This window comes from Neomonachus schauinslandi, chromosome 5 (genome assembly GCF_002201575.2).
Source record: "Neomonachus schauinslandi chromosome 5, ASM220157v2, whole genome shotgun sequence".
NCBI classification, from domain to species: domain Eukaryota; kingdom Metazoa; phylum Chordata; class Mammalia; order Carnivora; family Phocidae; genus Neomonachus; species Neomonachus schauinslandi.
In genome coordinates, this window is record NC_058407.1 from 169,929,045 (window position 1) to 169,956,913 (window position 27,869).

General features: G+C 40.5%; 1 protein-coding gene across 2 annotated transcripts in view; it reads right to left on the reverse strand.

Moving 5' to 3' along the window:
- Positions 1-27,869, reverse strand: part of LOC110571974 (cytochrome P450 3A12-like) — a 51,502-nt gene that overhangs the window by 15,976 nt on the left and 7,657 nt on the right. The window contains exons 1-7 of one of the 2 annotated variants that reach the window (XM_021680202.2): positions 22,523-22,683; positions 18,833-18,926; positions 16,137-16,189; positions 13,111-13,210; positions 6,969-7,082; positions 6,172-6,260; positions 4,482-4,630 (exon numbers count right to left, since the gene is read on the reverse strand). In XM_021680202.2, coding sequence (XP_021535877.1) covers positions 4,482-4,630; positions 6,172-6,260; positions 6,969-7,082; positions 13,111-13,210; positions 16,137-16,189; positions 18,833-18,926; positions 22,523-22,593 — 670 coding nt within the window. In that variant the 5' untranslated portion in view covers positions 22,594-22,683. Of the gene's footprint in view, positions 1-4,481; positions 4,631-6,171; positions 6,261-6,968; positions 7,083-13,110; positions 13,211-16,136; positions 16,190-18,832; positions 18,927-22,522; positions 22,684-27,869 lie in introns of those variants that run through there. The other variant, XM_044915717.1, reaches the window with a different exon arrangement.

The window sequence follows — 27,869 nt, forward strand, 5'->3', positions numbered from 1 at the left end:
GGGATCATGACCTGAGCCGAAGGCAGTCGCTTAACCAACTGAACCACCCAGGCGCCCCCTAACTTTCCATCTTAAACATGCTGGACTAACAAGACCAAACTGCACATTAAGCAACCAGATGGAAGCAAATAATAGAGACAAGAGCAGAAACTCATGAAATGAAGAAAAACAATAGAAAAAAATCAATTAAACCAAGGCTGATCTCTTAAAAGACCTTTAGCTAGATGATCAAGAGAAAAGGAGAGAAGATTCAAATTCTTTTTTCTTTTTATAATTTTTAAAAATTATGTTATGTTAGTCACCATACAATACATCATTAGTTTTTGATGTAGTGTTCCATGGTTCATTGTTTGCGTATAACACCCAGTGCTCCATGCAATAAGTGCCCATGAGAAGATTCAAATTCTATCATTTGAAATAAAAGGGGAGATTCATACTGACATTGAAAAGGTTTTTTCATTTTTAAAAATTTTATTTTATTTAAATTCAATTAATTAACATATAGTGTATTATTAGTTTCAGAAGTAGAGTTCAGTGATTCATCAATGGCATATAACACCCAGTGCTCATTACATCACATGTCCCCCTTAATGCCCTTCATCCAATTACCCCATCCCACCACCCCTTTCCCTCCAGCAACCCTCAGTTTGTTTCCTTACGGATAAGGGTCTCTCATGGTTTTTCTCCCTCTCTGATGACTTCCCATTCAGTTTTCCCTCCCTTCTATGATCCTCTGTGCTGTTCCTTATATTCCACATATGCGTGAAACCATATAATTGTCTTTCTGTGACTGACTTATTTTGCTCAGCATAATACCCTCCAGTTCCATCCATGTCGATGTAAATGGTAAGTATTCATCCTTTTTGATGGCTAGGTAATATTCCAGTGTGTGTGTGTGTGTGTGTGTGTGTGTGTTTCTTTATCCATTCATCTGTCAGTGGACATCATCTCAACTCTTTCCACAGTTTGGACATTGTGGACATTGTTGCTATGAACACTGGGGTGCAGGTGCCCTGTTTTGTATCCTTTGGGTAAATACCTAGTAGTGCAATTGCTGGGTCATAGGGTAGCTCTATTTTCGACTTCTTGAGGAACCTCCATACTGTTTTCCGGAGTGTCTGTACCAGCTTGCATTCCCACCAACAGTGTAAGAGGATTCCCCTTTCTCCACATCCTCGCCAACATTTGTTATTTCCTGATTTGTTAATTTTAGCCATTCTGACTGGTGTGAGGTGGTATCTCATAATAATATGGTGATATCTCATAATACTATCAAGAGCATGCCAATAAATTAGGTAACTTAGACAAAACAGAAAAATTCCCAGAGAGACACAAACAGGAAACTGACCTAAAAAGTAGACAATCTTAAAGACAAGTAAAAAAGTCAGTTAGTAGTGAAGAAACTATCCTAAAAAAGAAGCTCAACTCAAGATGATTTCATAGGTGAACTCTACCAAATATTGAAAGTAGAATCAACATCAATTGTGAACAAATTCTTCCCAAAACAGAAGAGGATGTAATATTTCCAGACATATTCTAAGAGGGCAGTATTATCCAGATACTAAAAGCAGACAAAGATATCATAGCAAAAGAAAACTATGGACCAACGTATCTCACAACATGGATGCACAAATCCTCAACAAAATACTAGCAAACTGAACCCAGCAACGTATCAAAAGAAGGATACACCATAACCAAGAAGGATTTATCCCAGCAATGTGTTTGTGTAATACACTATATCAACAGAATAAAAAACAAAAACAACATAATCATCTCAGTAATGTGGAAAAGTATTTGATAAAAATGCAATACCCTTTTGCAATAATTACACTCATCAAACTAGGAATAGAAAGGAATATTCTCAATCTGTTAAAGGGCATCTATGAAAAGCTCATAGCTAAAACCATACTTAACAGTGACAGACTGAACATTTTCACCTAAGATTAAAAATAAACCAAGGATGTCTCTATTGCCACTTTTATTCAACATTGTACTAGAGGTTCTAGCTGGGGAAGTAGGCAAGAAAAACAATAAAAACATTCATATAAGAAATAAAGAAAAAAAAGAAATAAAGAAGTAAAACCAGCTGTATTGTCAGATAACATGACATTGTATATAGAAAATCCGAAGGAATGAACTAAAAATCTTTAGAACTACTAAAGCTTAGCAGGGTTTCAGGATACAAGATCCACATACAAAATCAATTGTATGTCTATATCCTGCAATAAACAATCCACAGTGAAATTAAGAATAAAACTCCATTTAGAGTAACATCAAGAACAATAAAATACTTAGGGATAACTTTCACAAAAGAAGTGCAAAACTTATGTTCTGGAGACTACAAACATCGTTGAAAAAAATTACAGAAGATATGTAAATGGAGAAACATCACATGTTCATGGATCAGAAACCTTAACATGGTCAAGATGGCAACACTCCCTGAACTGATCTACAGATTAATGCATTCTGTACCAGAATCCTAGCTGGCTACTTTGTAGAAAGTTGTATTCTAAATTTAAAATTCATATGTAATTGTAAGGGACCCAGAACAACCAAAAACAATCTTGAAAAATAAGAAGAATAATGTTGTAGAACTCCAACTTCAGTTTCAAAACTTACCACAAAGCTATAATGATCAAGGCAACGTGATACTGGCGTAGAGATAGGAATACAGATCAGTGGAATTGAATTTAGACTCCAAAATGATACCCATGTGTTTATGGTCAATGGAATTTTGAGAAGGTTTCTAAGACCATTCAATGGAGAAAAACAGTCTTTTCAAAAAATGGTGCTGAGACAAAAGGATAGTCACATGCAAAGGAATGAAGCTGAACTCTTACCTCATACAAAAATAAACTCAAAAGGAAGCAAAGACCCCAATATGAGAGCTAAAACTACAAATTCTTAGAAGAAAACTCAGGGGTAAATGTTCATGACCTCAGATTTGGCAATGAATTCTTAGATATGACACCAAAATTGGCCAACGAACATATAAAAAGTGGTTCAACCTCACTAGCCATTAGAAAATGCAAAACAAAACCACAATGGGATACTCTTCACATCCATTAAGGTGGCCATCATTAAGAAGACAGAAAAGGGTTGGCCAAGTGTTGGAAGGGATGGGGAGAAATCGGAACCTTCATACTTTACTACTGGGAAAGTAAAATGGTGTAGCTATTATGGAAAACAGTTTGGCAGTTCCTTATTAACTTAAACACAGAATTACTACATACCTTAGCAATTCCAACCCCGAGTACATACCCAAGAGACTTGAAAACAGGTATTCAAACAAAAACTTGTACATGAATGTTAATAGCAGCAATATTCACAATAGCCAAGAGTGGGAAACAACCCAAATGTCCATCAAATGATGAAAAGATAAATAAAATGCAGTATGTCCATATAATGGAGTATTTTTGGCCATAAAAAGAAATAAAGTACTGATGCATGCTACAACAAGGATGAATCTTGAAAACATTATGCTAAATGAAGGAAGGCAGCCACAAAGATCAGATGTTCTATGGTTCCATCTGTATGAAGAGTCCAGAAGAGGCAAATCTATTAAGACAGAAAGTAGATTACTGGTCGCTTAGGAAAGTGGGCAGTGATAGCAAAAAAGTACAGATTTCTGAGTTGACAACAATGGTCTAACAATTGACTATAGTAATGGTTGCAAGTATTTTTGAATGCACCAAAACCATTTTTTTTTTCAGTTTGAGTTTACAAACATACAGTATTGTACAAGTTAAGGTGTACTGAATAATGCTTTGACATACATATATCAAGAGATAATTACCACAGTAAGATGTCCATCATCTCATGTATTTACAAAAACAAAATTTTTTAATCCTTGTGATGAGAACTTCTGGGATCTACTCTCTTAGCAACTTTCAAACACATCATACAGCAGTGTTAACTATACTCATCCTGTTATATATTACAAGCCAGTACTTGTTTATTTTATAACTGAAACTTTGTACCTTTTCATCACCTTCATTCAATTCCCACCCCCCAACTCCTGTCTCTAGTAACCACAAATCTGCTCTTGTTTTTGTATAAAGTTGGTTTTGGGGGGGGGATTGATTCCATATGGAAGTAAGATCATACAGTATTTGTCTTCCTCTAACTTATTTCTCTTAGCATAATGCCCTCAAGTTCCATCCATGTTGTCACAAACACAGGATCCCCTTCCTTTTATGGCTGACTAGATTTCATTGTGTGTGTATGAATATATATATGTATGTGTGTGTGTGTGTGTTATCTGTGTGTATACACATTTTCTACATTCATTTGTTGATAGACACTGAGGCCATAAAAACCATTGAATTTTACATTCTAAATGGGTAACATATATAGTAAGTGAATTATAGCACAATAAAGCTGTTGTAGAAAGAAAGGAAAAAGTGAAGGAAGGGAGGGAGGAAGGAAGGAAAAAAAGGAAGGGAAGAGAAAGAGAAAAGAAAAAACAATAGTGTACATACCTATTAAGAACAAAAGTGGATCAAAGAACTCAAATCTGAAGAGCTTCTTGGCATTTTCCACAAAGGGATCCTGTGGGTTGTTGAGGGAATCAGTGTTCACTCCAAATGATGTGCTGGTAATCACATCCATGCTGTAGGCCCCAAAGATGCTGTGAGAGAAACAAAGACACGGATAATTAAAACCAGCACCTCTTTACTATCCTTATCCAGCACATGCAGCAAGAAGTGCATGTAGATACCCATGCCCAGGCAAGACAAGAGCCACACTTTCAGAACCACCTGCTGCATCATCTGAAGAGTCTATATGCCATCACACTCACTCCCGAGGTGCTCATGAGGTGCCAGTGATAGAGCTGGCCTTGTGCTAGGGTGATGGGGACACTACGGCAAATTAGACACACTTCTGAGTTCAAGGAGCTCAGTCATGAAGGGATAGAGACCCAAAGTGTGACAAATTTCAGTAGTATCTTTTGAATATAGGCAATAGAAGGTAGATAAGCACTGTGTCTGAGCAGGACCAAGAGTGGAATAATTAACCCTTTCTCAGGGAGTCAAGAAAGGTGAAACTGATCTGGATCTTCTCTCACCACAGTATCTATACTCAGAGCTGATTCCTCTTCAGCACATGACGGAACACCAACACCCTGTTCTGCGCTGCCAGGAACACCATCCCTTCTTCTCTACACCCCTGCTAAGGCTCCTGAAAGACCCACTCTGTCTCATCTCCATCAATCTGAGATTATCCTTCGGACTCACTCATTTCTGGAAAATGTAAGAACTAAGAATGTTCTCAGAAAAAAAAAATAGTACATTGCTCCAAAATTGATTCATGGAAGCCCATAACTAAGTTATCATATGCCCCTAGTTTTCTTTTTTAAAGATTTTATTTATTTATTTGACAGAAAGAGAGATAGCGAGAGCAGGAACACAAGCAGGGGGAGTGGGAGAGGGAGAAGCAGGCTTCCTGCTGAGCAGGGAGCCCGATGTGGGACTCGATCCCAGGACCCTGGGATCATGACCTGAGCTGAAGGCAGACGCTTAACGACTGAGCCACCCAGGTGCCCCATATGCCCCTAGTTTTCACAGGACAACCCAGTGTACACTTGTTATTCCTGCATGATTAAAAAATTCCCAAATTTAGACAATAAATGACATGGTCAGCCTACCCATACCCTGTGTAGGACTTTTGCTCTTTTGAGATTGAAGGAAGGAAAAGTGGTAGTAAAAGTTAATATTTCACATTTTGCGAATATCTACAAAAAATCATGAAAGTTTTTAAGTTGTTCCCATTCTACCTTGTAACGTTCCTGCCCCACCCAGTGCCTGCCAATTTGTACCAAGTACCCTCCCCTCCCACCATTGCGTACATTCTACCCTCAAAAACTTTGGTACAATTCTGTTTCTTCTTCTCAAGAATGTATTTTGGTCTTCCAGAATAACCAAAGTCACAATTAAGTAGATAATTTATTCCTCGCTCCGGTAAGCAGGAGCCGATCGATCCTCTCTCTCCTGGCTGCCCTGCCTTTTTAGGTGAGCTACCTCTTCTTGGCTGGCCCACTGGAGTTGGGACACCACACGCCTACTTCAGCTGCTTCACTACAGCAACTCAATAGTGGGAACTGGGCTCTGTGGCAGCAGCTAGGAAGTGTTGTGACAGAGTTGGAATCCCAGCAGCTGCACTCCTACTTACTCTTTCAAGTTGATGGGTTTGCCTTTCTCTGCCTCCTTCCTCAGGTTCCTCACCAACACATCTCCATACTGGCCAATGATGGAGAACATCTACACACAAAATACAACACCACCTGAAGTTAAATTGGGAAATCAAGTGCTAGAATGACCTGGCTTTCGCAAGCATGGAGCAGTAAGGGACATTTTTTTTTTTAATTTAAATTGTGTTACTTAACATTACAGTGCAATATTGGTTTCTGGAGTAGAATTCAGTGATTCATCACTTTCATACAACATCCAGTGCTCATCACAACAAGTACCCTCTTTAGTAACTATCACCCATCTAGCCCATCTTCCAGCCACCTCCCTCCATCAACCCTCAGTTTGTTCTCTGTCATTAAGAGTCAGTCATGGCTTGTTTCCCTCTCTCCTGTTTTTTTTTTATTCCCTTTCCCCTCTTCCCATATGTTTATCTGTTTTCTTTCTTAAATTCCACAGATGAGTGAGATCCTAAAAAAAAAAAAAAAAAAAAAAAAAGGGGAAAAAAAAAAAAAAGAAAAATTATTAAGCCTTAAAAAAAAATAAAAACTGGCTATTTGAAAAAATGTGGATGGAGCTAGAGTGAAATAAGTCAGTCAGAGTAAGGGACATTTAATGACAAATCTTATACGTCTTTTCTAGGACAGGAAGAGAAAAGACCATTTTTAGGAAGCCAAATATAGCAGACTACTCCCTAGAAATGGAATATGTTCCTATTTTTTTTTACCTGGCCCCAGATGTATTCCTTAACTTTTTAATTGAAATCCTCTTCTTTCTTACCTCTTTCATCTTTCCACTGGTGAAGGTTGGAGACAGCAATGTTCGTATTCTCTTCCATTCTTCATCCTCAGACAGAGCAATGGAATTTTTCATAAATCCCACTGGACCAAGAAACTAGAGTGAAAGAAAAACACATTTTGCCCTACATAAGTTTTGGAGGTCTCAAAGTTTGTGGAAAATGTGTTAAATAGGTATGAATTACTCAACAAATATTTAGTGGCTGCCTACTTAGTAGCAGGCCCTATGCTAGATGCTCAATAGATATTTATCCCAAATGCCTAGCTTCCTGCAAGGCTGAAGGAGGCATCCAGCCACCTGATATGCTTTCCAGCCTTTATATTCCAATCTCCTTTTCAATGTAAATATGGTATGAAATAATTTGGTAGGGAAGCTACACCTTCAGGGGAATACACACAATTAACACCTAATACATTCTCCTAAGCTGCGCAGAATAGAATTGGAATGGTGGAAGGTAGCCAGATAGCCTGGCAAACTGCATGTTGCCTCAGAGCAGTTCAGTCTTTACATATATGTACAGCATGAGCATCTGGAAAAACAGCTGTCTTGATATGGTGATTTTTTAAAAAATAATACTTAAGGACTTACAGGACACCATCAAGTGAAACAATATTCACATTAGGGGAGTCCTAGTTGGACAGAATGCTTACTTAAAGGAGCAATGGCTGAAAACTTCCCAAACCTAGGGAAATATATGGAAATCTTGGGATATGAAGTTAAAGGTCCCCAATCAAGTCGAATCCCAAAAAGACTTCACCAAGACACTTTATAATAAAACTCAAAAATCAAAGAGAATCTTGAAAGCAGCAAGAAAAAAGGAACTCGTCCCATACAAGGGAACACCTACAAGGCTATTCAGTGGCTTTACCAGCAGCAATCTTGAAAGCCAAAAGAGAGTGGATAATATATTCGAAGTGGTAAGAGAAACAAAAAAAACAAAAAGCAAACATTTGCAACCACAAATAATTTACCTGGAAAAGCAAGTAATGAGGGAGAGAGAAAGACATTTCCAGACAAACACAAGTGGAAAATTTCATCACCACTAAAGCTGCCTTACAAGAAATACTAAAGGGAGTTCTTCAAGGTGAAAAGCGAGGACACTTACTACTAACACGAAATCATATGAAAGTACAAAACTCACTGGTAAATGTAAATATATACTCAAATTCAGCATACAGTAATATTGTAATGGTGATATACAAATCACTTATAACTCAAGTGTAAAGGATAAAAGATAAAACAATTAAAAATACCTATAACTATAAGAATTGTTTATGGATACACAATATATGTAAATTGTGAGTTCAAATACGTAAAATGGAGGGGGAGTAAAAGCACTGAGGTTTTGAATGAGAACAAAGTTAAGTTCTTATGAGCTTAAAATAGACTGCTATATTTATAAGACTATAAAACGTTTTGGGGCACCTGGGTGGCTCAGTCATTAAGCGTCTGCCTTCGGCTCAGGTCACGATCCCAGGGTCCTGGGATCGAGCCCAGCATCGGGCTCCTTGCTCCGCGGGAGGCCTGCTTCTCCCTCTCCCACTCCCCCTGCTTGTGTTCCCTCTCTCGCTGTGTCTCTCTCTGTCAAATAAATAAATAAATTCTTTAAAAAAAAATAAAAATAAAAAGTTTTATGTAAGCCTCCTGGTAACTGAAAAGCAAAAACCTAGAATAGATACGGAAAAGACAAAAATAAAGGAATGAAAGCATTCCTGCCTAAAAAACAAACAAACAAACCATGAAATCACAAGGGAAGACAAGAAGAAGGAACAAGTGATCTATGAAAAACTTGGACTAATGAAATGCAATAGTAAATCCTTACCTATCATTATATACTTTAATGTAAGTGGACAGATGAATGCATAAAGAAAATGGAATATCATTCAGCCTTAAAAAGAAAGAAATCCTGTGCTCTCCAAAAAACATGGATAAACCTGGAAGATAACATGCTAAGTCAACTTATCCAGACACAAAAGGACAGGTAGATACCGCATGATCTCACTTATAAGTGAAATCTAAAAATAAAATCAAGCTCAGTAATGGAGGGTAGAATGATAGTTATGAGAACCTAGAGAGGGGGGTGAAGGGCAGATGTTAATCAAATGGTACAAACTTCTGATTATAAGATGAATAAGATCTGAAGACTAAATGTACTGCATTATAGTTAATACTGAACTGTATACTTGAATTTGCTTAAAAAAGTAGATCTTACATATTCTTACCACACACACCAGAGTAAAGGTAACTCTGGGTGGTAATGGTTATGTTAATTCATTTGTGTTCATCATTTCAAAATGTATATACACATACATTACAACATCACATAGTGCACCTTAAAAATATACACTTTTAGTTGTAATAAATAAACAAAAAAAATTTTAATTGGTGAAAGACTGAATGCTTTCCCCTAAGATCAGGAACAAGATAAAATGTCCACTCTCACAACTCTTATTTAACATCTTACTAGAAATCCTAGCTAGTGCAACAGGCAAAACAAAGAAAAAAAGGTATACAGATTGGGAAGATAAAAATCGTAGTGATCCTATTTCAGGTGACATAATTGTCAATGTAGAAAATCCTAAGGAACATAAAAAAGAACACCTCTGCATCTAATAAATGAGCTAAGCTATTTGTAGAAAACAAGATCAACACACAAAAATCAACCACACTTCTATATAACAATGAATATGTCAAAACACACTAAAAACACAGTAACAATCATAATCACTCAAAGAAGGTGAAATACTTTAGGTGCTCATTTAACAAGATATGTATGAGATCTCTACGCGGAGAACTAAATGTTGGTGAAAAGAATCAAAGAAAACCTAAATAAATGAATGAACATACTGCATCCATGCCTTGAAAGATAGGTCTTAAAGATACAGATTTCCCCCAAACTGATCTATGGGTTTAAATCAGTTCTTATCAAAATCTCAGCAAGTTGTTTGTAAATACAGATAAGCTGATTCTAAATTTGTATAGAAAGGCAAAGGAGCTAGAATAGTTAACACAATGATGCTAAGACTTACTATATGGTTACAGTAATCAAGAGAGCCTGGCATTGGTGGAGGGAGATTACAGAGATCAATGAACAGAACAGAGAATGAGAAACAGACACTCATAAGTAGGTCCAACTCAATTTTGATACTGGTACAAAAGCAATTCAATGGAGGAAGTATAGCCTTTCCACAAATGGTGCTGGAGCAATTAGACATCCACAGACCAAAAACAAAGATCTTCACTCCTCATAATTAACAGGACTCTTAACTATAGGAACAAACTGAGGGTTTCTGGAGGGGAGGTGGGTGGAGGGATGGGGTAATTGGATGTTGGGCATTAAGGAAGGCACTTGATGTTTTGAGCGCTGGGTGTTCTATGCAACTGATGAATCACTAAACTCTACCTCTGAAACTAATAAAACACTATAATAACAATATGTTAATTAATTGAATTTAAATATAAATAAAATTTTAAAAATTATAACACAAAATGTATCACAGACTTACATGTAAAACATAAAACTGTATGAGATTTACACTATAAATGTAAAACATAAAAGTAAGGAGGGCACGTGTTATGATGTGCACTGGGTGTTATACATAAGTAATGAATCATTGAACACTACATCAAAAACTAATGATGTACTATACAATGGCTAACTGAACATAATTAAAAAAAGTACATAAGACAATATCTTAAATATAAAACGTATTTTTTCATGTGTCTGTTAGCCATTTGTATGTCTTCTTTGGAGAAGTGTCTGTTCAGGTCTTCTGCCCACTTTTGACTTGATTACTTGTTTTTTGGGTGTTGAGTTTGAGAAGTTCTTTATAGATCTTGGATACCAGCCCTTTATCTGTAGTGTCATTTGCAAATATCTTCTCCCATTCTGTGGGTTGCCTCTTCGTTTTGTTGACTGTTTCCTTTGCTGTGCAGAAGCTTTTTATCTTGATCAAGTCCCAAAAGTTCATTTTTGCTTTGGTTTCACTAGCCTTTGGAGATGAATCTTGAAAGAAGTTGCTGTGGCCGATGCCAAAGAGGTTACTGCCTTTGTTCTTCTCTAGGATTTTGATGGATTCCTGTCTCACATTGAGGTCTTTCATCCGTTTTGAGTTTATCTTTGTGTATATTGTTAAAGAATGGTCGAGTTTCATTTTTCTGTATATAGCTGTCCAATTTTCCCAGCACCATTTATTGAAGAGACTGTCTCTTTTCCATTGCATATTTTTTCCTGCTTTGTTGAAAATTAGTTGACCATAGAGTTGAGCGTCCATATCTGGGCTCTCTAGTCTGTTCCATTGGTCTATATGTCTGTTTTTGTGCCAGTACCATGCTGTCTTGGTGATCACAGCTTTGTAATATAGCTTGAAATCGGGCAATGTGATACCCCCAGCTTTGTTTTTCTTTTTCAACATTTCCTTGGCGATTTGGGGTCTTTTCTGATTCCATACAAATTTTAGGATTGTTTGTTCCAGCACTTTGAAATATGTCATTGGAATTTTGATCGGGATGGCATTGAAGGTATAGATTGCTCTGGGTAGCATAGACATTTTAACAATGTTTAATCTTCCGATCCATGAGCATGGAATATTTTTCCATCTTTTTGTGTCTTCTTCAATTTCTTTCATGAGTGTTCTGTAGTTCCTAGAGTATAGATCCTTTACCTCTTTGGTTAAGTTTATTCCGAGGTATCTTATGGTTTTTGGTGCTATTGTAAATGGAATCATTTCTCTAATTTCTCTTTCTACAGTTGCGTTGTTAGTGTATAACCACATTGAGATACCACCTTACACCAGTTAGAATGGCAAAAATTGACAGGGAAAGAAACAACAAATGTTGGAGAGGTTGTGGAGAAAGGGGAACCTTCTTACACTGTTGGTGGGAATGCAAGTTGGTACAGCCACTTTGGAAAATAGTGTGGAGGTTCCTCAAAAAATTAAAAATAGAGCTACCCTATGACCCAGCAATTGCTCTCCTGGGTATTTACCCCAAAGACACAGATATAGTGAAAAGAAGGGCCATATGCACCCCAATGTTCATAGCAGCAATGTCCGCAATAGCCAAACTGTGGAAAGAGCCGAGATGCCCTTCAACAGATGAATGGATAAAGAAGATGTGGTCCAAATATACAATGGAATATTACTCAGCCGTCAGAAAGGATGAATACCCAACTTTTACATCAACATGGATGGGACTGGAGGAGATTATGCTAAGTGAAATAAGTCAAGCAGAGAAAGTCAATTATCATATGGTTTCACTTATCTGTGGAACATAAGGAATAGCATGGAGGGCATTAGGAGAAGGAAGGGAAAAATGAAGGGAAGGAAATCAGAGGGAGAGATGAACCATGAGAGACTATGGACTCTGAGAAACAAACAGGGTTTTAGAGGGGAGGAGGGAGGGGGGATTGGTTAGCCCGGTGATGGGTATGAAGGAGGGCATGTACTGCATGGAGCACTGGGTGTTATATGAAAACAATGCATCGTGGATCACCACATCAAAAACTAATGATGTATTGTATGGTGACTAACATAACATAATAAAATTAAAAAATATATATATAAAACATAAAACTAAATACTTGGGAAAATCTTAGGACTTAGGGCTAGGTAAAGAGTTTTCGAACTTGATGCCAAACTCACAACCCATAAAAGGATAAAGGATAAATTGGCCTTATAAAAAAAAAAAAACCCTAAAAAACAAAAAACGTTTGCTCTGCTGAAAACCTTGAGACAATGAAGAGACAAGCTACACACCATGCCTATAAAAGAATAGTAAGAGGGAGATTTTTGGTGATGGAACAGCTCTCTAACGTGACTGGGGTGGTGGATACACAAATCTACATGTGAGATAAATATTCAGAGAGTAACACACACACACAAATGAGTGCACATAAAACTTGAAATCTGAATAAGCTCTGTGGCTAGAACCAATGTCAGTTTCCATTTCCATACTATATTATAGTTATGCAGGATATTACCTAAGGGGAAATAGCCTGAAGGCCACAGGACATTGAACCTCCCGAGACACCTTCCTATGAATCTAAAAATATTTCAAAATAAAAGCTATATAAATCAATCAATCAATCAGTCAATCTGTGAATTAAGACTAAACCAATGCCTACCCGCCGGTTTGTGAAGACAGAATAACATTCTTTCACTAGTACTGTTTTGATCATGTCCGGATCCGTGATAGCCAACACAGGCTGTTGCCCATCATAAAACCTGTGTTGGGAAAACAGAGCTGATTACACTTAACATGACAGTTTCTGCAGTTGCAGCCATGCCTGGAAGTCCAGACTTTTATCTTGACATTACATAATCCAAACTCTGACATCATAATTAGAAATAACATTAGAACATTTGTTAACTCTAGGTGATGTGTACATCGGTATTTCCTGGATCATTCTCCATAATTTTCTGCATGTTTAGAGTATTTCAAATATCTTAGAAGTATTTCAAACATTTCAAATAATTTATCTATATTATCAAAAAGAAAGTTGTGTTAGTAAATAACTGAAGGCAAGTAAATTATCTAGGAATAAAAAATTAATGAGGGAGTCTGCCTGTTAGACAAGAAAAAGTATAATTTTAAAGAAATATCAAACACATGGAAGACATATGATACAATATTAGATGAAAATTGTAGATACACTGATCACAAACATGTAAAGATGTATCTGCAAATGACAAAATCTTGGAATGCTCAAAAAGTGATGGTAGGGTTATGAATATTTCTTTGCCCTATTTTCTAAAATTTCCTTCCTAGTTTATAACATTTTAAAGAAAATATTATTTTAACTATTAAAGAGAGGTCCTTGGTAAGAGAAAAATCAGAAAAATTTGAAACAAAAGGACAAAGAGAATAAAGAAATACAGAGAAACATGCATAATTCATTTTCAAAATATTTTCCTTTCATTACTTGTATTTATTCTTATATGTGGGTCCCAAGTGTGAGTCCCTTGGGCTCCATGTAGGTGACATCCCAGAGCAGCAGGGCACGCCCACTTTTGACACATGTCTCACACAAAGCTGACTCTTTATATGTGCTCCATCCCTATCCAGCCTGACTTGACTGTCAATATGCCTGTTAAAGGCAAGGGGCAACTGGCATGAGGTTTATTTTAAGCTTAATTACCCCACCCTCTGGCATTTTTGTTTTCCATTATAAATCATTTGCATTTGCCAGAACAAAATGGGAGATTTTCCACAAGTCCCCTAGTCTTTCTTTGATGTCACAGGGGAATTTCAAATGGCTTTGTGATCACATTTAAAATGGATGAGAACCACTGTACTAAATGCTACCCATGTCCAAAAAGTAAAACTCAGAAAGCTGGAGTGGGAGTCGAGTATATTTTGCGTTGAAGCAGTGATAGAAGTTACTGAGGTGGCACTTAGGTCTGCTCTCCCAGCAGCCTGATCATATTTCTTGGATGATTCCCCTCGTCCCATCCTGTTTGTTCAAAAACACCTGGATGGACAAGGGACAGTGGTTTGGTGTAACCCTTTATATTCATGATCTCACCCAGTCCTAATGTTGTTTCCATTGCCAGTTAACTTCAGATTCTTGGGTCCCACCCCACATCCTCCAGACTCCGTGTTGCTGAGGGATGGATGGATACCAAGAATCTCCATTTTTAGCAAGCTCTCCCATGTGGTTCTTTTCTAGCTAAGCTTGAGAACCATATATTAAGGACAGAACTGGGGCCAATGATGTAAGACTGACTCCATCCAGAGCTGATCAGTACTGAATATAGAAAGGGGCAGTGGAGCTGAACCAGTAGTGATCCAGAGATCTGTGTTCTTTCTATTCTATCATGTTCCTTATGGGCCACACCAATTCAGCAGGACCCTACGGTGTCTTAGGACTCGATGAGAGAAGATAAAGAGGTGTAAGAAAGTCCAACACTGGCTGTGAGCATCCCAGCAGCACACTATACCTCTCCCTCTACTTCACTAAACCTCCAGCCACTCTGAATGGGAGCATCCACTGCAAGCAGCAGTGGCCACTCTACAAAATCACCAAGTCCATCAGTGCACCAAGAAACACCGTGGTTTAGGGGCACCTGGGTGGCTCAGTTGGTTAAGCGACTGCCTTCAGCTCAGGTCACGATCCTGGAGTCCCTGGATCGAGTCCCACATCGGGCTCCCTGCTCAGCGGGGAGTCTGCTTCTCCCTCTGACCCTCCCCCCTCTCATGTGCTTTCTCTCTCTCATTCTCTCTCTCTCAAATAAATAAATAAAATCTTAAAAAAACAAAACAAAACACCATGGTTTAGAAATATTCTACATCGGGGCGCCTGGGTGGCTCAGATGGTTAAACGTCTGCCTTCCGCTTAGGTCATGATCCCAGGGTCCTGGGATCGAGCCCCGCATCAGGCTCCCTGCTTGGTGGGGAGCCTGCTTCTCCCTCTCCCTCTACTGTTCCCCTGCTTGTGCTCTCTCACTCTCTCTTTCAAATAAATAAATAAATAAAATCTTTAAAAAAAAAAAAGAAATATTCTACATCTCTTCATGTCTGTAGAATAAAGAAACACTTGTATATACTTGTATTGAAAGAAAAGTCTTGGCCTCATATTAAAAACAAAACAAACTCCACACTTGCAAAGAAAGTAAGAAAAAACTGAGCAGCGGGCGCCTGGGTGGCTCAGTTGGTTAAGAAAAAACTGAGCAGAAAGGCTTCCCATTCTGTCCACCGATACCCCCACAGCCCACCTTTCAAAAGGACATGTTTAATCCAAACTTTAAATAAGGGATCTTTGGCTTTTAATGAAAAGTGAATCATGTGGGAAAGAGGTAATGAGATGCACTGATAGGCACATATTAGAAAGGCTTGAAATAATGCATTTTTGCAATTAAAGGGGACATAAGGAGGGCAAGGGGAGAAGACAGTAATCACAAGACAGGGTAGAAAGCGATGCTAGGAGTCCACGGGCACCAATGTCTGGAGATCAGTGATGACCTGCAGCTCTCCAGGTCCGATCACATTTAGATCTGCACACCTGGTGATACATGGGATCCCAGGAAGGAGAGACACCAGAAGCTTTACTACAGCAGGATTCATCCCAAGAGGCTCTTGACTAAGACTGTCTACACAGCTGGGAGCCTCATCATAACAAGCCTGTCCAATGGAAGTTTCCAGAATACTCACCCCCAAAATCTTCCATATTTCTTAAAATATGCCTTGTCAATATTCCAAAAGCCCTGCAAGAAGAAACAAAACATATTACTAATCTAAATGATCTGAGCCCTACCTCCTACAGGGATGAAAAGGACTCAGATCACATGAAATGCAGCTTACTCTCACTGGCAGTCAGAGGGAAGCTCTTATCACAGGTGTCTTACCGGAAAGGAGAGAAAACAAGAGGATATTGAAATGGAGAAATTCAAGTCCCTCTTGAATCCTCTCCGAGTATTGCAGATACTGAACAACTTACCTTGTCTGTGAGGACTACAGAACCTCTGAATTTCTGGCCTGTTTGGCTTGTGCCTGTGTTTTCTCTAAATCTCAGAATCCTCTGAATTATTACCTCAGGGCCACGTGGGAAAACTGGAGCTGAGGGAAAGTAAGCATGGCCTGCACCCTCTGAACCAGCAGTCAGCATCCCGCTCATTGATCTCCGGAGCCCTACTAGAATTCCAGGGGATTTAGGAAATTAAGACACCAGTGACCTCTTTTAGTCTAGCAGAATTACAGAAGTCTAAGACATGTTTGTTGAGTGAGAAAGTGAGAGATGAGTGAATGAATGACAAGGTGGACTCGCCTTCCAGTTGTCCACCTCAACATGGAAAAGAAGGGATGGTGCCACCACTCCACAGAGGACAGAGCAAGATAAAACACTTGCTTGTGTCCACAATAGCCAAACTGTGGAAGGAGCTGAGATGCCCTTCAACAGATGAATGGATAAAGAAGATGTGGTTCATATATACAATGGAATATTACTCAGCTATCAAAAAGGATGAATACCCACCATTTGCATCGGCATGGATGGAACCGGAGGGGATTATGCTAAGTGAAATAAGTCAAGCAGAGAAAGATAATTATCATATGGTTTCACTCATATGTGAAACATAAGGAATAGTGCAGAGGACCATAGGGGAAGGGAGGGAAAACTGAATGGGAAGAAATCAGAGAGGGAGATAAACCATGAGACTCTTGACTCTGGGAAACAAACTGAGGGTTGCAGAAGGGAGGTGGGGTAGGGGGATGGGGTAACCAGGTGATGGGTATTAAGGAGGGCACGTGTTGTGATGAGCACTGGGTGTTTTTTGTTTTGTTTTTTTTTTTAAAGATTTTATTTATTTATTTGAGAGAGAATGAGAGAGAGCATGAGAGGGGGGAGGGTCGGGAGGGTCAGAGGGAGAAGCAGACTCCCTGCCGAGCAGGGAGCCCGATGCGGGACTCGATCCAGGGACTCCAGGATCATGACCTGAGCCGAAGGCAGTCGCTTAACCAACTGAGCCACCCAGGCGCCCCGAGCACTGGGTGTTATATGCAACTAATGAATCGTTGAACACTACATCAAAAACTAATGAGGTACTATACGTTGGCTAACTGAACACAATGATAAAAAAAATAAAAATAAAAAAACATTTGCTCTGTGTTTTCACTTCTGTCACTTGAAAAAAACAACAACAAAACTTCCTGTTGCTAAGTTTTGTTGGGATATTTGATGTTTCAACTACACAAAGAAATATGGGTCTTGGGTGCATCTACTAAGTAGTCAATCTGGGAAAAGTGGAAAGGAAATTATTGTTTTGGAGGGAAAAACTCTAGGAGTTCTTAGGCAGTACTGGGCACTGCAAGCCTCAGTGGGGAGGAGTGAGATCTGAGAAACAAGCCTCAGGTCTGTGGGAAAGGAACTCTACAGCAGAGAGCAGCCTGCAGACTGCCTGCTGGCCTTCTAGATGTGAGCTCCTAACATTCTGTCCAGAGGCCCAGCCTCAGGTGAGGTATCAGCCCTGGATTAGCCACAAAGGCTCCACGAACATTTAGTGTGTGTGTCAGATAGTACATTCCACTGAGTTACATTAATTTCTCAATAATTTTGTCAAAGCGTCTCTTTTCTAGTGATTTTTTATGAGTGGTTCTACCATTGTGTGCAAAACAACACACATGCACAACTTGTTCAAAAGTTAAAATCTGAAGTCAATAGACAAGTACCATCTACTCTCAGTTAGATTCCCTCCCTGCCCAACTCACCCAGAAGGTGCCTCCTTGGAAGGTAGAAAAGTAAAGCAGAGAACTCTGGTTCAACCTCACAAATCCCAAAAGATGTCACAGGTGACAAAGGGTGACTTAGAGCCATGGAAATAACTGCAGGGGGTTGGCCAGTTCTTGAGGGAAGTCAAGTATGTGCAAATTCCCCAAAAATGAATCTTGGGCTTCCCAGTAAACTGAAATTCCAAGCTATCCAGGAAAATGAGAAGGCTACCCAGAGATCGTGCTATGAACTTAAAAGTCTGACTCTAGGGTACACAGCTTAATGGACCACTAGCATGGACCCCCTTGATGCTCTTCTCCTCATACCAAGTATGATTATGCCTTCCTGGGAATCTGCACCTGCCAGAAACAAAAGCCTCTTCACAATGCTCACAAGCTAGAACATCAAGTCCTGTACAGAATCAGAGAGCTGGGTTGCCCACTGAGGGAAACCGTGAGGCTCCTAACAGCAGACAATAGAGCCCTGGGGTAGACCTGGCCATGTGCTGGGTGGGGCCTGTGACACCACTTCTGGGAAGTCTGAAACCTAAGCACTTCCTCCTGAGGAGGAGCATATTCACTATGGAATTAAGCTGGGATTAGCAAATATAAGATGCAGAAGAGGGAGCTCAAACAACACTCACCTTATGGTAGTCCAGAATATTTCCCAAAAAAGGCAGAGGTGTTGGCCCAGGAATTCCCAGCTTCTTAAAAAGTCCATGTGTGGAGGTCCCATATCTATAAAGTGAAAGAGAAAGCCAGGTCACAGGGATGATGGAATAGGTGCTGGGGCTGGTCAGTCACTGATGCAGAACTGGAACAGGCAAGGGTGGGAGGTAACATGTAGGAGAGAAATAATAACAGCAATTCCAACAACAATAATTACATTCACTCATCATCTCCTTTCCCACCTCTACTGTGAGACCCACAAAAGTAATGATTAGATAGGAGCAGCTGAAAAAGTCATGGTCTCAATCCTGGAATGAACAGCTGAGAAATGTGTCCACACTTGAGAGCTCCTCAAAGTTTCATGCTGATTTCTTCCAGGAAATTCACTCATGCCTATTTAGTAAATGACTCTTCCATGATTTTGGAGATTCTCATTCTAGGTGGAAAGGGGAAAAATTGTTTCTCTCCTCTGATGATGAGATTTTGCTTAATTGTACCCACTCAATAGTTGAGGGTTACTGAGCCTACCATGAAAATGTTCTTATAGTTTCCTCAGAGGTTTTCCTTCCTTGTAGGCCCTGTTGCTGTTTGGGATCTGGTCCTTCTTAAATCTATCTTCATAGAGAGGCTCTGAACAACCACAGTGTTCTTATTCTGTAAAATGAGGACTGTGTCCAAGGCTCCACTGGCTCATAGAAAAGTTAGATACTTTCAGCTCCACTTGTCTCTGTTGTCAGGTACTCTGGTTCTCTTGAGCTGCAGAGAAGGGGAACTGACCCATATGTCCCCTTAATGATACCATATTAAGGAATCAGTGATTAAACAATCCATTTCCAGACCATTCCTCCCTGTGTGACATCTGATTTTCCAAGCTGTGATACTCATGTGTTCAGCACACTGCCAGGCATGCTCAATTTTTTCAAGATGATCATTCACAAAGCTGTCAGGTTATTGACTCTGTGCATCATCTCAGAAACCCATTATGGATGGTGCCCCCTATGACAGAACTGCCTATACTTCATCTTCCATGAGATTTAAGAGGAATCTCACAACTTGGTATTCTGGATCTTCGCAAGCCTTCCTCTTAGGTGTTGCTGAGAGATGGCAGAGTGGAGGAAGAAGAGAGGCTGAGGGAAAAGGCTGCCAAAAACCATTTCAACCGTGAACTTGCCAGGCCTACAAGGCTAACCCCACAGTGGCAAATTAGGAAAGTATGGTGGGAAAGAATGCTAGGTAGAAATGGTTCAACAAGCCCTGTAGGTGCTTTTAGCTAACAGACAGGGGACCTTCCAAAGTTCAGACACCTCCAATTGACAGCAGATTAACATGTTACAAAACGTAAAATGATTAACTATAAAATGTTCCACAGAGTTGAATTAAGACTTTGTTTCCTCCTCTTTGGAGGTTAGCCTTTATGGCAGTACAGGTTCCAAATATTCTGTAGAAATTCAGCAAATCTTGTATTACGTAATCAAATAAACCTACAGAATTGCATGAAAGGACATGTGCTTGAGGGACCACCAGAGGGATCACAGCTGGGCCCAGGTGGGTGTTTGGTACTTCCTCCAGAACAGTTCATGGGTGCATGAGCACCAACTGCCAGAAGTTGGGGTGGCCTCGGTTAGTCCCACTTCTGTTCCTTCTTTGCCATCACCGCCACAACAAATCAATTCCTGTTTCTGAACATTCAACATGTTACGTGAACTCCCAAGTGAGGCCAAGCGAGTGAACATGTCAGCAACACTGGTCCCAAGGAAAGATCTGGTCTAGTGTCTAAACTCACATGGCTCCATAGAAGGCAGAGGGTGGGCTGGGTGAATTTTTCTGATTCTTTCCAGCTTCCCTCTTCTTGGTAGAGTCATGCTGCTGTTGGCACAAATGAAGGGCCTAACAATGAAGCCATTCATTTTTATTGCCATTACATTGTATTGCATGCAGACAGCACTGTCTACAGCTACTGACTCTTGGCTACACTCTTGGCTAAGTCTACAGGGTTGTTTGCCTGGTGGTGACAGGATCCAGTGACAGTCCCACTGCCAGACAGACTACACACAGTATGGTTTACATGGTGATCCTGTCCCCTGGCTTCAAGCAGATGAGATGCTAACCCTGCAGTTCTGTGATGACCTCCTGTGGGACCAGGATCGAGGAGTATCTCTGGGAGGTCTGCTTGAGGGAAGAATATTCTCCCACTCCATCCCCAGTCCTATCTGGATACTTCTCACATCAGTACTGGCTCGGTTCCCCCACTTGCCTGTGCTGAGAGGTTAAAATAACTTGCTGGGCCCATGTACTTAAAAATATACAAAGCCTATATCATAGAAGAATGCATGTGTACACTAAATTCATATTCTCAACATTATTCTAGAAGGCTGAGGTTATCTGTGTACCTTTACTGTCAAAAAGGCTGAACCAACAGCCCTCTTTTATCCTTCGGAAGAACATGCTGGAAATAGTATTAACTCAGCAAAAAATCCATTATTAAATACAATGAAATTAAACCACATCAATTAACCTTAAATGTCATCACACAAAAAATATGTTGCCACAATACTTGGCATTCCTACTCTTTTTCTCAGAAAATGAAAATAAGGTTTCCATATTCTATGTCCATGTCCTCATGATTTCCTACTCTTAAAGAAAATGAAATTGACACAGAGGTCAAATGTGATGGAGGGTCCATCCCTACCCACACTGTGAAACTAAGTCCTTTCCCAACCTCCTCCATGATGCCAGAAATCCCACCACCAAAAGGAATTCCTCTGCTAGATGTTTTAATTCCTCCTCCTATACTATAACATAAGGGGAAAAATAATATTTAAAATCCACATTGGCTTTCAGGGCCTGCCTTTGCAGGCTGCTAGCAGATTTCATATTGGGGGGTAGGGGGAAGAAATCTCTATACTGATGCTAACTATCTCAGAGACTGGAAGGAAAAGGTAAAATGAATAAAATTTGAAGATTTCTGCCAAGTCTCCTCAGCTCTAAAGATGCTCACTAGGGGTAAGGAGTTCTGCATATTATAGGGTGGGGAGATGGCTAGGAGAGGGGCACAGAAAAGAGGGAAGAGCCCGGTCAGAAGAGGAAGATGAGGTATCTCCAGCCCCCTTGGAAGTCTGGATGCACCAGGTGCCTTGTGTACATGGGGCCTGGTGGCAGAGGGAGGGGAGCAGGACCACCTGAGTGATCCAGGCCCAATCCTTCTACATGTCTCCTGCAGCAGACACAGATCAGAAGGTGAAGATAATGAGACAAAGATGCAACCCAATCCCTCAGCCACTAGAATCCCCACAGCTTGGGAAGGTGGTGAAAACCCCAGAGCACTGGGGTCTGTTGATTTTACTCTGCCTCTGCTGAATTCTGCTTGATTAGTCTAGGTCCCAACTGGTGGCCAATCAGAAGATCATCCCTAGGAGCAAATAATGTCACGCAATCCTGCTAGCTACAGAAAAGGGATTGGAGAATGGAGTTACTCCTTCAGTAGGTTTGGGTGAGGTCAGTAATAACCCCTTATGTGTTCCTAGCTTGTTTGAAGCACCCAACACTTAAGCAACTTCCCTTTTGTTAACTCTTGATCCTCAAAACAGACAAGGAAAAGGGGGTGGATGATGATTAGCAACCCAAGTCCAGGGTTCCAGAGGCAATGAACCTGGACAGTTACTTACAGATAGAACAGCACCAGGCTGGTAGCCAGGAGAAGCCAGGTTTCCATGGAAAAGCTTGGAATCAGGTCCATGGCCACTTTCTCTCTGTGAATCTCCTCTACTGTCGTTCAGCAGTGTGTGCTAGTCTTTGCTTGCCTGTGTGTGCAGAGCTTCCCTTCCCACCAGCGGTGATTCAGTGAGGCTGGAATGTATATACTGAAAAGGGGGCGGGACTGGCATGCAGTCACTAGCAGGTGCCCCTCAGCCATGAGTGTTGGTAAAGCATCATGGACACTCCTCAGACTGACCTTTGAGTTCATATTCTGTCCAAAATCAATAAACAACACAGTCAGTGTTATCAGTAATCTCAAAGGTTACAGAAACTCAGGTAAAGTCACTGTCCTTAAATCTCTAACTTGCCCTTGTCACCATGGCTGCCTCTATCTTTAAATACATGAAATCCTTCAAACAAGCTAGGTCTGCACATCTTTACCCATGTAGTTTCATCTGCCTAGAAATGCCCCTGTGCCCCTTAGAAGGATCCTACTCATCCTTCAAACCCAGCTCCGACAGAATCCCGTGTTAGGTCCTTTCCTCACCAACCTCCTTGAACACATATAACCAACAACTTCCTCCTCTGGGAAATTTATGCCCCCACCCCAGCCCCAGTTCTGTTATTGTCCTCTCCACCCTCCAGCCCTATTGTTGGTCTCCACACCTATTAGCCTTAAATAGGGAGCTTCTCAAGGGTGCAGTCTGAGTACTTGTCAACATTATGTCCCTAGTCCCTAGTCCCTAGAATTATGCCCTCAGTGGGCATCCAGAAAGGTTAGTGGATTTGAGTTTTTGCGGTGAAATTGCTGGGCTTCTTGTGTGTCCTTTCTGTGGAACTTTCTCGAACCATGCCACATACCTGCTGGGAGATCCAGGGACAGAGTATCTGGAAATTACACCTGCTCGATATCATCACTCTGACCCATGTTCTGTGTCTGCATGGCCTGAGAAACTGTGGATTATGTAGCATACCTCTGGAATCTCTGGGACAGTGGAGGTATTAAGAGAGAAGTGGCTCCATGCTTGAATACCAAAAAATGGAAAGACATAGGAAGCTGGAAGATAATCCCCAGTAAAAGTAGGGGGAAAAGACCCAGGAATTCCGAAATATTTCTGCCCCCTTTTGGTGACTTCACTGGGCACCATTCAATAGGGTCACACTATTATCCCTGTTTACAGATGTAGAGACTGAGACTCAGTGCCTGCAATGGGCTTTCCAACAACCATTGATCACAAGAACATATTGTAAATAAGCAAACATGAAGTGAGATTGAAAAGTCCTCTGCGCTCTGCAGTATTGATATTCAATGTTTGCCCTTCCCTGAGAAGGGACACTATGGGAAATAGTGAGATCCAGGCTACAGAGCAAACTGGTTAAAAATCTGTTCCCATCTACATGGCAACCTGCACAGCAGCATCGTCATGGGTCTTCCAGGATAAAGGTCCGCCTCATCTCAGCAGGGAAGACAGATGTTAATCAAGATGATACTAAGGATATTGTTGGGTAGGCTCTCCCTCCCTATATTCCTCAGCAGAGAGCTACAGAGAATATGTGCAAACAAGGAAAGATGTGTGTCATCTGATAACTTTTTTTTTGAGACAGAGACAGAGTAAGCATGAGTGGGGGGAGAGGCAGAGGGAGAGATTGTTGAAGCAGACTCCCTGCTGAGTTCAGAGCCCAGTGTGGGGCTGGACCTGAGCCAAAAACCAAGAGTCGGTCGCTCAACCCACTGAGCCACCCAGGCGGTCTCATCTGATAATTCTTTTTTTTTTTTTTTAAAGATTTTTTATTTATTTGACAGAGAGAGACACAGTGGGAGAGGGAACACAAGCAGGGGGAGTGGGAGAGGGAGAAGCAGGCTTCCTGCAGAGCAGGGAGCCTGATGCGGGGCTCGATCCCAGGACCCTGGGATCATGACCTGAGCCGAAGGCAGATGCCCAACGACTGAGCCACCCGGGCACCCCTCATCTGATAATTCTTGACAACTTAATTCTGTCACCTAAACATAAAGCCTTTCTTATTTTACTTGAAACTAAGCCTCTATGGCAACTTATATGCTTTCATCCCTCTCCAAAATGCAAACTTATCTATGATGATTTCATAAGTAAGCCTAATATGAGCATCTGCCTGCTCTATTCACCTCAGGGCTTGCTCCAGCTGGTTGGAATCTATCCTGATAGTGATAGTCGAGTTGTTACTGGGGACTAAAATGCAGCCAGCACTGAACTAATGCAGATGACCTGTCAGCAAAGGGACACATTAGAAGTGTGAGCTTTGTACCCCATCCTTCCTCAGAAGGGAACACCTGACGTGAGGGGACTCACATCCTCAGAGTTGTACAGAAGGTGTAAAGGAAGACACTGTGTGCCAGAAGAACACCTCACACACCCCGTGGCTCTCATCTACTCCTTCCTGTACTATGCTCATCATGAAGTTTCCAAACTCTGATCTAAATGCATGAGGTAAAAATATATCTAAGACACAGACATCATTCAGGTTGAAGATAGAGAAACTGACAGATAATTATAGTACAGCCAAGTGAAAGTAACTATGCATCCTCCTCAACAGTGAAGGATTTATCTGCTTTCTCAGTCTCCCTAGCTATTGGTCAAAACTGAATCTCAAATACCTTTCAGGGAAGCCTTAGGCTCAGATATCAGTGTAGGTGGACAGGTTGGCAGAAACTCAGTGATGCAAGGAGCCCTGGCTGTCTAATAGTCTCATCCCGTTGTATCGTGAGCCCATATGGCACCTCTTCTGAGAAGGTGGGCCTGATTTCTACTGGCCAAGAGAACTGCTCACAGTAGGAGAGCCAGTGTTGCTCTGGAATGATTTGTGCATCACATTCAAATTTCACAGGTCCCAATCTCAAGTGTGCAAAAATGAAAGGAAGATTATGTGTCTGTTCCTAAGCTGTCAAGCTCCCATTCTTCTCAGTAAGGCCAAACTTGATCTTGCCAATTCTGGATAACCAGGTGGTATCTAAGTGTTGGTGGCTGGGCCCTGTGGTTGGTGTGGCAGTGGTGAGGTAAGTGACAGGTCCATGGACATTCCTGCCATTGGAGGAGGTGGGCCCCTCTCCCATTGTCATTCGATATTGGTTGGTCTCTCTACCTGCTGCATTCAGTCCATGGGCCAAGCACTAAATATTAAAAAATCAAAATCCTTGCATTATGAACCTGACACTCTAAAGGGATGAGAGACACTAAACAAATAACCACACAACTATGGAGCTATAAATCAAGACCTGCTATAAATGGACATTAGGAGAAGGAAGGGAAAAATGGGGAGGGGGAATTGGAGGGAGAGATGAACCATGAGAGACTACGGACTCTGAGAAACAAACAGGGTTTTAGAGGGGAGGAGGGAGGGGGGATTGGTTAGCCCGGTGATGGGTATTAGGGAGGGCACGTACTGCATGGAGCACTGGGTGTTATACAAAAACAATGGATCGTGGATCACCACATCAAAAACTAATAACATAATAAAATTAAAAAAATAAAATAAATTAATGGCATTTGGTATATCTGTTGACTTTGCCCAGCCAGATAACTGACCCTCACAGGCCCTTTACAAATGTTTACTGAATATGAACTCAATAACAGTTCAACTGGTGGCTGAAAGAGGACAAGAGTTATAGAGTAACCCCAAATGATGCAATGTAGTTTCTTTTAGCAGGAGAAGGAGAGGTGAGTTCAAGTTTTAAATGAAACATAATTTAAAAGGTGAGAGTTTGCTGGATGTGGACTATTGACCTTTTTCCTTCTTATTGATTATGTGTAAATGGCTCTTTTCACCATCTGCTGTGTGAGGAGCCACTGAGGACATAAATGTTTAGAGACTTTATTTCCTGGATTCTAATTGGAGCCTGCAGTGTCTGTCCAGCTGTGTAAACACAGAGCAGACAGAGAGCAGGACCAACACACTTCACTTTTTCCCCACCTCTGTAGGATCTAAAGAAACTCTAGGATGAGAACCCACTTGCCCTCCTTTCCTAGTGGGCAGAATTTGTCTCTAAACAGTTCCCTGAGTGGAGTGCCTTGTAGGTCAAGAAAAGTTAAACTCCAAAAGAACCAAACAGCAGGAGTAAGGAGAACTCATTCTCTCTTTACCAACACAATGTTTTAGAAAATTCAGTTGGGACTTCCAAGCAGGCCTGGGACCAGCGAAGAGAGTGAGGCATTCCACCTAAGGGCAAAATTGCCAAATTCTTAATAATCATATAAATAACACACTTTATTTGAACACAATATTTTAAAAAATCAATATTAATACAAAGAAATCAATGAGGGAAATGGTTAGATTTCATCCTTTTGATGGCTGAGTAATATTCCATTGTGTATATATACCACATCTCCTTTATCCATTCATCTGTCAATGGACATCTGAGCTTCGATGGAACTGGAGGGTATAGTTATGCTAAGAAAAATAAATCAATCAGAGAAAGGCAATTATCATATGGTTTCACTTACATGTGGAACTTAAGAAACAAAACAGAGGATCATAGGGGAAGGGAAGGAAAAATAAAATAAGATGAAATCAGAGAGGGAGACAAACCATAAGAGACTCTTAACTATAGGAAACAGACAGGGTTGCTGGAGGGGAGGTGGGTGAGGGATGGGGTAACTAGGTGATGGGCATTAAGGAGGGCACTTGATGTAATGAGCAATGGGTGTTATATGCAATTAACAAATAACTGAACTCTACAACTGAAACTAAAATAAATAAAAATAAGTCAATCAGAAAAAAATAAATAAGGGGTAAAATATCAAAATTTTAAATAAAGATATGTTTACTAAGTTAATTTTATGTAAGTAATTCACTCCAAAAAATGGGAGGGAAAAAAATAGGAAAACTAGAGAATAATTCAAGGAGTTCCATTATCTGACTATAGTGGTTACTGAACAAAGAAAAGATAAAATGAAAGAAATAATTCAAGAAAATTTCCCAGGACTGAAGAGCAAGTCTCCAGAATGAAAGGCCAATACACTGCACTGTCCAATACACAGCCTCTGGACACATGTAGCAAGTTACAATTAGATACACATTTATTAAAAATAGATAAAATCAGGGCGCCTGGGTGGCTCAGTCGTTAAGCGACTGCCTTCGGCTCAGGTCATGATCCCGGGGTCCTGGGATTGAGTCCCGCATCAGGCTCCCTGCTCTGCGGGGAGCCTGCTTCTCCCTCTCCCACTCCCCCTGCTTGTGTTCCCTCTCTCGCTGTGTCTCTCTCTGTCAAATAAATAAATAAAATCTTAAAAAAAAAAAAATAAAATAAAATAAAAAATAAATAAAAATAGATAAAATCAGAAA